The 12,213-nt window shown below is 53.1% G+C and overlaps 1 protein-coding gene across 1 annotated transcript in view; it reads right to left on the bottom strand.

The window, feature by feature from the left end:
* Window positions 1-12,213, bottom strand: part of agrn (agrin) — a 204,278-nt gene that overhangs the window by 70,973 nt on the left and 121,092 nt on the right. Inside the window, exons 5-7 of the mRNA XM_084679083.1 lie at window positions 7,086-7,310; window positions 4,532-4,756; window positions 2,531-2,737 (exon numbers count right to left, since the gene is read on the bottom strand). Of these exons, the coding sequence (XP_084535209.1) occupies window positions 2,531-2,737; window positions 4,532-4,756; window positions 7,086-7,310 (657 nt within the window). The remainder of the gene's footprint in view (window positions 1-2,530; window positions 2,738-4,531; window positions 4,757-7,085; window positions 7,311-12,213) is intronic.

Raw genomic sequence — 12,213 nt, 5'->3', positions numbered from 1 at the left:
TGTGTGTGTGTACTATATGTGTGTTTGGAAGACAAGCTTGTTCATCAGGCAACAATGGCTGTTTGGGGGGGGGGGGGCTCTGGAGTGTAACTGCTCGTCCTCAGCCCCGGGCTATTGATTGCCGCGTGACAAAGAACCGCTTAGACAAGAGATTAAGACGCTTGTTCGATTCAGATTCAGACGTCATGCAGACAAACAAAAAGGTGTGCGCAGACCGACAGGCAGACAAACAAACACACGCACGCGCACACCCTCTCGAACTTCAGAGTTCCGAGCGGGGCCTTATCTAATCTGAAAGCTGGTTGAGAGCAGAGAGGTAGTTACTAGAGCTAGTTGCTAGCAGAGAGAAAGAGAAGATAGAGAGACGATAGAGAGAGGGAGAGAGAAAAGGACCAGAGACAGAGAAAGAGAGAGAGAGAGAGAGAGAGAAGAGGAGAGAGAGAGAGAGAGAGAGAGAGAGAGAGAGAGAGAGAGAGAGAGAGAGAGAGAGAGAGAGAGAGAGAGAGAGAGAGAGAGAGAGAGAGAGAGAGAGAGAGAGAGAGAGAGAGAGAGAAGAGAGAGATCCAGGAGAGGACAGGGAAGTGAAACAGCGTAGCAGAAGGGCTCAGTAATTAAACATCAGACTGTGTGCAGGTGTCCATAGCTGAGGCCTTCCCCTTCCTAAGCATCCTCTCCACAGCCAACCCACCGCCTCACTGGGCACCTCGCTCAGCTCTTTTGATGTTTAATTAAATCCAATGGAAGGGAGGGGGGGGGCGTATGTGTGCTAGCAGTTACAAATATATAAATATGCTAATGTAAATATAAATGCGTTGGAGAAAAAATAACATTGCAGCTTGCCGCAGGCAAAATTCCGATAGGTCGAGAGAAAAAAAGTGAAAAACAAACAAACCAAAAAAAAAACAAAAAAAAAAAAAGGAAAACTTTGCGACCATTTACTTTGTCGGAAATAATGAAATAAAAACAAAATACATAAGTGCCCCTGCCTCATGTTAATTTATGCATCTCACAGAATGAGACAGCAAAACAAGGCTAATGAGAACCGGCGTGATACCACGGCAAAGCCTCCGATTTCACCACCTCCAGACGACTCAGTATTCAGGTCCTGAGGTGGAGGAGAGGATGAAGATGTCTGTCTGAGGGCTCCAGAGGGGAAAGCTCCTCTAGCTATGCCTGTGCCTCTCCTACAGCGTGGGCCAGCGACTCTGCGCTCTACTACTCTGGTCTTGGGGACGTTTTTGCCTGTTACCGTCAAGTACGGTCCGAAACAAACCCGGTGTGACTCGAGGAGGAAGTCGGAAGGAGCTTAGAGGAACAGGAAGTGGGTGATGCCAGGGCCAAGGATGGGGTGGGGCTGTGGGGGGCTGCATGCACAGGAGCATGCAGGGTGGGGCAGGGTGGGGCTGGGGAAGGTTGGTTGACGGGGGGGAGTTTTTTTGTTTTTTACACAGACGACACACAGCAGTTGGGAAGAAGAAGAGCTCTCCGACCTCACGTACAGTTCCTCTCCCCTGATACACAGGGCTGCAGGGAGGAGGGGTGTTCACACACGACGACACAACTTGGAGAGTTAGAGAGAGGTAGAGACAGATACAGATACAGAGAGAGAGAGAGAGAGAGAGAGAGAGAGAGAGAGAGAGAGAGAGAGAGAGAGAGAGAGAGAGAGAGAGAGAGAGAGAGAGAGAGAGAGAGAGAGAGAGAGAGAGAGAGAGATGGACAGCAGGAAGACAAGGACAAGACAACCAGTCCGGTTCAGTCCACTTGGAGGAAACTCAAAGGGGTGTTTCCACACCCCTCCTCAACCCTCCAAGTGGTCAGAGTGTCCACAAGGCTGGACTCCCCCCTGCTGCAGCACTTGGTTTGTCCCAGAAACAGCAGACGCCAGACGGACAGAGACAGACAGACTCACACTGGCACTGAAACAACAAAGAATACTTTTTTGTTTTGTTTTTCACACACAAGTAAAGCAACAAATGGAAAAACGTCACAAAGAGACAGAGAGAGACAAAGACAAAGAGAGGATGACAGGATGTGTCGTGGTGTGTGTGTGTGTTTGTGTGGGACCCAGTGAAGTGGTGAGACTGGCACTACCAGCGGAGTGACATGAATGAATGATGACGACGGCGGCGTGTAGTGTGACGCATGTAAAGGCGGCGTGCGACCATGGTGAAGAGGGCGTTGGGGATGGAGGTGGAGGAGACATGGCGGGGTTAACTGTTAATATCCTGTCTGCCCGTGAGGATGCGGGGAAGGTCTTTCCCAGCACAGACACCCACTCAGAGACACAGGACTGAACGACCACATTGAAACAAACCCAGAACTAGAAGAAGCACACTGCAAAAGAGGGAGAGGGGTCAGAGGGGAGTAATAGAAAGAGGGTTTCCTCTGATTGGTCCTCAGGGGGGAAGAGGAGGGAGGAGGAGGCAGAGGGGAAATAACCAACCCAAATAAATAGGGGGAGAGAAGTAGAGAGAAAGAGCGTTCCCACAGGCGCCCTCATCCTCCGCCCTCATCTTCATCCTCCACTCACCACACGGGCCGTGCTGCTTGACCGGGATGTGGCTCTTGGACTGGCACTCCGCCCTACGTCGCTCGCAGTCGTTGCTGTAGGTGCGTCCGTCCTTGCCGCACTGCGGCTTGTAGCTGCCGTCGCACAGGAGCGGCTCGCAGGAGCAGCGGGCCCCCAGGCGCTCCACCAGACACACGGAGTTGAACTTGCACTCCTCCTGGCATTTCTCTGGAGGAGGGGGGGGGAGGGTGAGAGAGGAGAGGAGGGTGAGAGAGGAGAGGAGGAGAGGAGAGGAGGAGAGAAGGGGAGGGTGAGAGAGAAGAGGAGGAGAGGAGAGGAGGAGAGGAGGGGAGGGAGAGAGAGAAGAGGAGGGGAGGGGAGGGTGAGAGAGGAGAGGAGGGTGAGAGAGGAGAGGAGGAGAGGAGGAGAGGAGAGGAGGAGAGAAGGGGAAGGTGAGAGAGAAGAGGAGGGGAGGAGAGGAGGGGAGGGTGAGAGAGGAGAGGAGGGGAGGGGAGGGTGAGAGAGGAGAGGGGAGGAGAGGAGGGTGAGAGAGAAGAGGAGAGGAGGAGAGGAGGAGAGAAGGGGAGGGTGAGAGAGAAGAGGAGGGGAGGAGAGGAGGGGAGGGTGAGAGAGGAGAGGAGAGGAGGGGAGGGTGAGAAAGGAGAGGAGGGGAGGAGAGGAGGGGAGGGTGAGAGAGGAGAGGAGGGTGAGAGAGGAGAGGAGGGGAGAGGAGAGGAGAGGAGGGGAGGGTGAGAGAGGAGAGGAGAGGAGGAGAGGAGGGGAGAGGAGGGTGAAAGAGGAGAGGAGGAGAGTGGTGAACGACATGCAGGAGGTCAATAGGGACGTTGGGTAGAGCCAGCAACAAAGTATAGTGCAGTGTGCGTCCTGTGTGGCTGCCTCTGGGTCAGCATGCTGCGCTCGCACGTGACGTATGTAAACACAACAGGAGACATGCGGCCTCTCCTCTCCTGGGTTTGAATCCGGCCCCGGCCCTTTGCTGCATGTCTCCCCCCTCTCTCTCTCTCTGTCTGGTCAAACCTCACTTCAAAAACTGTCCAATAAAGCATGAACAACAGCCCTAAAATATATACATATATTATTTGTTGTAGCAGTGTAGTGTTACAATGAAATATCCCTAAGAGGTGGACCACTACTATTATTCAATACAACGTGCAGCACAGAAACAATTTACATCAAATAGTCATTCCAGAATGGAGGGTGTTGTTGAATGACAATCACTAATCACTTGAGCCAATCACTTGAGCCTGTATCTCCACGAGACACTCTCAGAAGGCAGAATCTGAGCTGGGAGTTCATTACATTACTGATCACTGGATCAAATTTTGACTAGTAATTCAATTTTTTTCTCTCCATTTTCCCTTTCTTGTTAGGCAGTGGTGCTCTGCAGCTTAATTAGAGAGCTCTCTTATCTGAGGCGGAACATTACAACGGCTGCATGATGTCGCTCTACAAGTCAAACCATCGCTTTCAACCCAACGGGCCAAAGCACAGGATTTCATGGCTATCCATATCAAGTCAAATTATTCTCTGTATTTTTAAATCTACTGATACCAGTAGAATGCCATTATCCCACCATGCAATTTGACCAGTGGATAATAAGGCAAATGATCTAGTTTGAATGTGAATGCTGCACACTCTGAAGAGCAGTTTGTATCTTGTCATCATGGGGGCGTATACCACCATGTGTGTGGTGTGACTGTGTGTGAGTGTGTGTGTGGTAAGACTCCTTCACACGTCGTGTCTAAAAAGCCCTCTAAAGTTCCCGGAGCACAACAAGAAAATTGGATTTCTTCAGATCTCTATCGCCGTACTGTAAGACCTGACAGTGGTCCTGATTCCACCAAAATGAATCCCTGTTTTAATACAGGAGCGATAACACTGCGAGGCCCTATCAGAACACAGGAATCCCGCTATCATGCACAAGCCGCGCGCGCCAGGACCCTGGTACAGTTTTATCTGGCCCTGTCAGGGCGGCGACTGTTCCGGAAACCTCCGCCTCACCTTGCGTCCTGCAGCGGCCGGCGTGGACCTTCTTGATGTCGAGGTTCTGCAGCATGCCCACCCGCGTCATGTGACACTCGCTGTTGTAGGTCTGGCCGTCGCTGGCACACAGCGCTTCGCCGCCAGGCGGGCAGGACTCGGGGGGGGCGAACGCCACCGGGCGGCGGGTACGAGGTTCCACCCTGCACGCCGTGTTCAGGTTGTTCTCGCTGTCCTTACAGGGGTCTGGGGGAGGACAGAGTGGGGTGGGAGGAGGGGAGAGGTGGAGAAGTGAGGGGGGGAGGAGGGGAGAGGTGGAGGGAGTGGGGTGGGAGGAGGGATGAAGGGAGGAGGGAGTAGGGTGGGAGGAGGAGAGAGGTGGAGAGAGTGGGGTGGGAGGAGGGGAAGGTGGAGAGGTGAGGGGGGAGGAGGGGTGAAGAGAGCAGGAGAGAGTGGGGTGGGAGGAGGGGAGAGGTGGAGAGAGTGGGGTGGGAGGAGGGGAGAGGTGGAGGGGTGAAGGGGGGGAGGGGTGGAGGGAGGAGAGAGTGGGGTGGGAGGAGGGGAGAGGAATAAAAGAGATATGGTTATATTCATCACCAGGGATACTCCACAGATAGGCCCGCTATCAGCACCAGTACCCCTGGAGACGGCAGCAGGGAGCCCACGGATCGCCGCGGCGACAAGGTTCCAAATGGATGGGGAACGGCGTGTTTGATTGGGCTCGGTTCCCCTGCTCGCAGGGACCTGGCGCGCCAGCCGTATCAGCTGTAAAGGGGGTTATTGAAATGGGAACCTCAGCTTTATCCAGCCCTTTACACTTTTTCAGCATGAGAAGAGACAAAGGATTTATGTTGCGCCGTGCCACATTAAAACACTGCCAAGCCCAGAGCAAGCCATTCGAAACGCACAGGACGACAGCAGATCGGGCAAGGAGAGAGAGTGAGAGGCAAAGAAGAAAGGGAGAGGGTGTGTGTGTGGGGGGGGGTGTGTGGTTATGCATGTGTGTGGTCGTGGTGGTGGTGGTGTGTGTGTGTGCAGTTGGCTTCCAAGGCCCCTGGCTTGAAAACAAAGAGAGGGTCCGCCACACATCAAAGAGCTGGATCAGTTTGGCCGTCCTGGCTGTGTTGGGGGGGTGGGGTGGGGACACGGCCCTCCCTCCCTTTCTTCCCTCCCTTTCTTCCCTCCCTTTCTTCCCTCCCTTTCTTCCCTCCCTCCATCCTCCCCTCCATCCTCCCCTCCACCCTCCCCTCCACCCTCCCTCCCTCCCTCCCCCCTCCCCCCTCCCCTCCCTCCCTCCCTCCCTCCCTCCCTCCCTCCCTCCCTCCCTCCCTCCCTCCCTCCCTCCCTCCCTCCCTCCCCTCCCTCCCTCCCTCCCTCCCTCCCTCCCTCCCTCCCTCCCTCCCTCACCAGGTCAGGCCCTGTGTGCAGCAGCACCACGGAGCACCTCACCAGGAGGAGCGGGCAGCAACACCGACTCTGCTAACGTTGGCCCGCGCAAACCGGTCATTACTTTCCTGCAGAAGACCATTAGCTCCCATTAGCTCCCATTACCGGAGAGGAGCAGCTTCCAGCATGGCAGTCCACCACAGACTCCCAGGGAGGGAGGGGAAGAGGGGTGGAGGGAGGGAGGGAGGGAGGGAGGGAGGGAGGGAGGGAGGGAGGGAGGGAAGGAAGGAAGGAGGGAGGGAGGGAGGGAGGGAGGGAGGGAGGGAGGGAGGGAGGGAGGGAGGGAGGGAGGGAGGGAGGGAGGGAGGGAGGGAGGGAGGGAGGGAGGGGTAATTAGACAGACCGTAGCTAGGGACTGCTAGACACAGCTGTATGTGTAAATCATCAACATTTGTCTAGCAGCGGAAAGAGAGCTGAGACAGCCGTTGCTGGAACAGGATTGCTCTGAAAGATTTAGGACCCTCAGTGGCAGGTCTCTTGGGGGCCCAGCCTTCCCGGGGGGGAAAAGGGGGGGCTCATGGAACCAGGAGCACGCTCGCGTGGTTTCAGAGGTTGGATGTGTTTTACAACGGTCCCTCCGGGGGCCATGAGCATCCAGCCGCCTCACTCTGTCCCCTCTCAGGGTCCCTGTCACTCGGGGGGGGGGGGGGGGGGGTGTAGGGGCGGGTCTGCCCACTCTGTCTGGCTTACCCAGAAAAGATATTTCAAAGTCCCCTCCGAGAGAAAAACAACTTTGAAAGAATATTCAAACTCCACACAGCGACGCCACCCGATTTCAAACCGCTCCACCTAAAAGCCACCGTCTTCTTCTGTTAGTCAACAATCTGCACTGCGGGAGGGTTGTTTGTGAGGCGGAGGGGGCCCAGAGGGATCCCGGTGTGGAGTTAGTGTAGGTGGGGAGAGGATGATGACGCCTCCATATCAAATATCTCCAAGGTGAGCGTGAACGAGGCCTGCTGCTCCGACAGCTTCAGCTCTGATCACACGGCTCCCCAGTCCGCTCCCCTTCACCTCCACCACTAATCTACCGCGGGTCAACAGATAGCTGAACACACACACCCGCGCGTCTCATCCGGAGCGAGGCCGGCCCAGCAGGAAGTGGGCCGGGCGGGGCAGGAGAGCGACTCACCGCAGGGCCCCTGGTGCTGCAGCTGGACGTTCTGCTGGGCGTCGCAGGCGTGCTTGTGGAGCTCACACTGGTTGCGGTAGTCTTTGCCGTCGCTGCCGCACACCCCCTCCTGGGCCTTGCCCTCGCAGCTCAGGGGGCACATGCACTTGGCCGACAGGCCGTCGGATGACTGGACGCAGGTGCTGCCGAAGCTGCAGGTCACCTCGCTGCAGGGGTCCTTCAGAGCTGCAGGGAGGGAGGGGGGAGAAGAGATGGATGGAGGTGGGAAGGGACGGAGGGGGAGAAGGTAGGGTGGGATGAATGGAGGGAGAGAAAGGTGGGAGGTAGGGAGGGAGAGAGAGAGAGGAGGGAGAGAATCATTAGAACCCGAAGTATAATCATACCCGGTGACACACTGCCTTTCCCAACAGCTCCATAATGGGCGACAGCACCAACATGTGTAAGAAGGGCGCCGTGCCAAACTAGTTAGAGCGGGCTAGAGCCTGTGTGAGGACTGACGGGAGAGGTGGATGGATGGATGGCTCTGCCCTCAAGGACTACTTGACACCCTGACTAAGTCTCAATGGTCACAGCTGGCTGGCTGTACAAACAAGCATTCATCGGCAGCCGCCCCAATTCGAGGAGGCTCTGCATTCACGATACGTTCTCGATTGCTATGCTCCAGCATGCTCTCTGTGGATCCACAGAGTAACTCGGAATGTTTCCCTTCCTTGGTGAGGACGAGAGAGGCTCCCCGGAGATCTGTTTTGTTGCCGTGGTTATTATTAAACAGCTCGCCACTCGGGTCCTCCTCGTTCTCGGCGACACGAGTAGGAGGAACTTCTCATTTAGCCGACGCCTTCAAGTGATGGAGGTCTTTTTGTAGCTCATAAGCTCGACAAAGGAGGAACCGTCCGATTATGATCTGCGTTATTTTTGCCTGATACATATTTATGACGGGCATTAACAAACACACAGCAGCATAGCCCCGAGGGAGCGCGGTCCCTCTGACAAGACTCAGCAGTCATTTCCTTTGCCGGCCACTTTTTTATACCCCGGAATAATATTTATCTGCGTCCAATATCCCCCTTTGTTACAGTTGTAGTCTATGAATTTCATTTTGGGTACGAGAGGCCATATATATTAATACACAATCCTTCACTGAACGCTTTGTTGTTGAAAATAGAGGAGTGTCGCTCGTCTTTAACAGGGTGTGTGTGTGTCTTTGTGTGTGTGTGTGTGTGTGGTGTTCATCCGTGGGAGGATCTAGGAGAGTACAGTATGTAGGTAGGTGTGTGTGTGTGTAGGTGTGTTTAGGTGTGTGTGTGTGTGTGTGTCGGCTGTTAATGAGTGTCTGGGATCTGGGTGATGGAGGCTGGCAGAGGTAGAGCTTTGTGTACTGCCTGATCAAAGCACACACATCTCGATTCAGCTCTCATTCCCTCTCTCTACCTCCCTCTTCTACCACTCTCTTTCTCTACATCTCACCACATCAAAAATCCCTTTGCGTAGTCGCTCACTCTTTGTTTTAGAGTTACATTTTTGTGTGGAAGTAAAAATAACTGTTGTGTCACACAACTGAAAACGGAGTTTCCTTTTCTTGGAGTTGGTTTGGGTTTCCTGGTGACCACACTGTACATCTATATTCTTCAGCGAGACAAACATCACGTCAGGCAAAAACGTGTGAAATCAACTAAAAAGGTCTGACTTAAGTCTTCCTGTATGCGATCAAAAGCAACAACTAAGAGACAGACTCTGATGCAAATAATAACGAGAATATCCAGAGTAGGCCTATGCAGTAAAAGCTAGCTTTTCGTTGGCTTGTGATATTGGAACGATGGCAGCGGAGTAGACAGCTAGCTTGCTCAAACTACAATTTGTTAATGGTTGTCAAAGAGGTGAATACTAGCCTTTATTCGGCTCCAATTCCGTCTCTAAACAAAAACAATCCAGTAATCGTTGTAATGCTGCCAAAGGCACTGACCGCCATGGAAGGCGATGACATTAAGGAGTCGCTGGAGTTTTCTGGAGTTTATGACAGTGCATGACAGTGGCTGGAAAAGTGGTTACAGTTTCGAGTCAGAGGTCCCCAGTTCAGAAAGCCTACCAGTGAAGCTGAGGGGAATGATCGGGAGGACTGGCGAACTACGCCTGCTACACGACAAGGAAGGCTTAGGAAGGCTTGCTAGCAGAGTGAAAAAGCTAAGCGTTATGCTAGTCAGGCTTCGGCGCAGAGCCACGCCGGGACACACAGACGCCCATAGTCCCTGTTTGCTTTTTGACAGTAAACTGCATGTACCTCACCCTTCTCAAACACATTAAATACTAGTGGGAGCGGTTTTTCTTTCCTCACCCTGCTAGCGTAGCCGCCGCGCCGCGATGACAGCTGAGGAAGGGGCACGGAAGGGGGTGCCTGGGGTAGGAGTGTGGGGGCGGTGGGACGGGGATGTGATTTGAATGCTTAGGGGCCGTCCGGTTTTCTCGGCTTGCGACTCGCCTCGGTGTTAGCACAGATAAGCTTCCCTTCTCAGACGCAGACAAGGAGGCAAATTGCCATGGCGAATGTGACCGGAGTAACAAGCGCAAATTTCAGGGGCTCCACCACCTGTATTCTTCTCATTATTATCATTTGAAAGGCAGGAAAAAAAGGCCTCTGTTACCTCTAAAGTTTAATGCTTCTCACTGCCAATTAGGCAGTCCTCCCTTCACACCAACAGTACGGAGGAGATGGGCCCAAGTTAGGGTTGGATAACGATGAGGAGATAGAGAGGGGTGGGGGTGGAATAAGGATATGGAAACAGAGAGAGAAAGAGGAATGTGGATATATGGTAAAACAGAGAGAGATAGAGAGATGGGAGAAGCAGAGAGAAAAGAGAGGGAGGAAGGTGAGGTTCAAGTGAGAAAATAAGAGGGACAAATAAGAGACTACAATGTCATTTCAACTGAGGATGAAAAGGGGGGCAGGGAAACAGCCCGGAAAGCGACAAGCACCCTCATGCAGACAGTATCAAAAGAAGCTAAAGGAACATGAAGGAAAAGAGAGGAGGAGAACTATGAGGAGTGGGTGTAAGCAGTAAGTGATCTTGCCATCACACACACCATCACACACATACCTGCTGTGTCTAATAAGCAGTCAGGACAGGCAGCAGAGCAGAAAAACAGTCAGTCAGCCAGGCACACTGGCAGACAAACAGCCAGTCAGCCTGGCAGTCAGGCAGACAAAGTCAGTCAGACAGTCTTGCTACAGCCTGTCTGTTCTCTGTGATCCTATGGTTTATTATTGCTTCATTAGACCCAAGAGCTGTCAGCCCACTACTGTGTGAGGCTGAGACTAGTGTGTGTGTGTGTGTGTGTGTGTGTATCCCCCACTGCAGGTGTGTTGTGCTAGTGCGTTTGGGGAAGGGTAGAGTACTGTAGTCATTAGACCCCCATGTAACAGAGTCAGATGGGGGGGAGGATGCGAGGGAGACAGAGAGAGAAGAGGGGGTGAACTGGCATGCTGCAAGCCAGCCAGCAAGCCTGTCAGCTAGTCAGTCAGCAAGCCAGTAAGTCAGGCAGCAAACCAGACAGCCAACCTGCACACCAGCAAACCAGCCAGCCAACCATTAAGCATGAAAAGAGGGTCAACGGATGAAGAGACCTCTACTCCTCTTATCTACTGCCATGCTATCTCTCTCTCGATCTCTCTCTCTCTCTCTCTCTCTCTCTCTCTCTCTCTCTCTCTCTCTCTCTCTCTCTCTCTCTCTCTCGATCTCTCTCTCGATCTCTCTCTCTCCATCTATCTTACACACACAAACACACACACTGCCCCGTCATCCACATAAAAAACCTTGCGGCCTCACGTCCGGTCTCTGTGAACACTGTGCCACACAACGTACCGTCAGCCAGTGGGATAGCTGGGAGATGATTCACTCCGTTTGATGTAGTTCTTCAAAGAGCTTATTTGACTGCAGCTGTCTCTCTCTCTTACATGCTTTGGTGTTCCCCTTGAGTATGGAGAATCTGCCTCCAATACCCAGAATACACACACTCCTGGTCGCACACAGAGGAATGGCTTCAGTCATTCTCTTCCTATTCTGTTGACACAATACCCTGAACGCTGGAGTTTAGGGGGGTTTCAAGGTCGGCTCTTGGCTTAGATATGGTTGACGGGTTATGGAGGGGGAGAGGGAGGGGGAGGGGGGGCTGGCGCTCTGTAACGCTCATTTGGGGGAGACAGGCAGACTATGTCCCCGGAGTTCCAAGAGATGAGCAGACAGGATGAAAAAGAAAGGATTTGTCATGAAGGGAGATGAGGAGAGGGTTGGAGGGGGGAGCTGATATTTAAAGCGTTCCCTTGTGCAATGTGGATTGATGACGGGGCATCTGGAAGTCACTCACATCCCTGCATGAATATCACCAACAGCAAACAGGCAGAGTTGTCTTCCAAAACACGATAACAGGCTCGGAGACAGCAGCATGAACAATAGTGACATCATCATTTACAATAATAGTAATAATAATAATAGGTATGTTAAATCAAGATAGGCACTAACACTGCATTCACACAGACACACACCCACAACCAATCCCCAACACAAAGCCACAACATTACACACATACACACACACAGATAAACCTCTTAAATCTGCACTCACTTCAGTCCCCGTAATATACAGCCTGTTCAACATGACAAGAATTCAATAAATCGCCCCTATTTTGATAAGCCCACTTCATTCTGCGAGGCAGGGAGCTAGTGGTAGGACTGAGATAGTGGAGTACAACAAACAAGCCAGTCAATACATCATCCACACGACAGCAGCTGAAACATAAACTGGAAGCCCGTGTTTTCTTACATAAGAAGATGTAATAAATGCAAATAGGTGTTTATATCGAGAGTCATCTCTCTCTATTACAGCTCACAGATGACTGAAGACTGAAACACAGGATAATGAACCGGTGTGGGTTATGTGGATCATTAAAACAGAATGAAGCACAGTGGTAATACTATAGGGGAGAGGGAGGGAGGGAGGGAGGGAGGGAGGGAGGGAGGGAGGGAGGGAGGGAGGGAGGGAGGGAGGGAGGGAGGGAGGGAGGGAGGGAGGGAGGGAGGGAGGGAGGGAGGGAGGGGGGGGGGGGAGGGAGGGAGGGAGGGAGGGAGGGAGGGAGG

This window comes from Hypomesus nipponensis, chromosome 18, assembly GCF_054491055.1.
Source record: "Hypomesus nipponensis isolate SF chromosome 18, ASM5449105v1, whole genome shotgun sequence".
In the NCBI taxonomy this organism is placed as follows: Eukaryota; Metazoa; Chordata; class Actinopteri; order Osmeriformes; family Osmeridae; genus Hypomesus; species Hypomesus nipponensis.
Note: the sequence above shows the minus strand (reverse complement) of the source record. Positions and strands in the feature narration are given on the sequence as shown.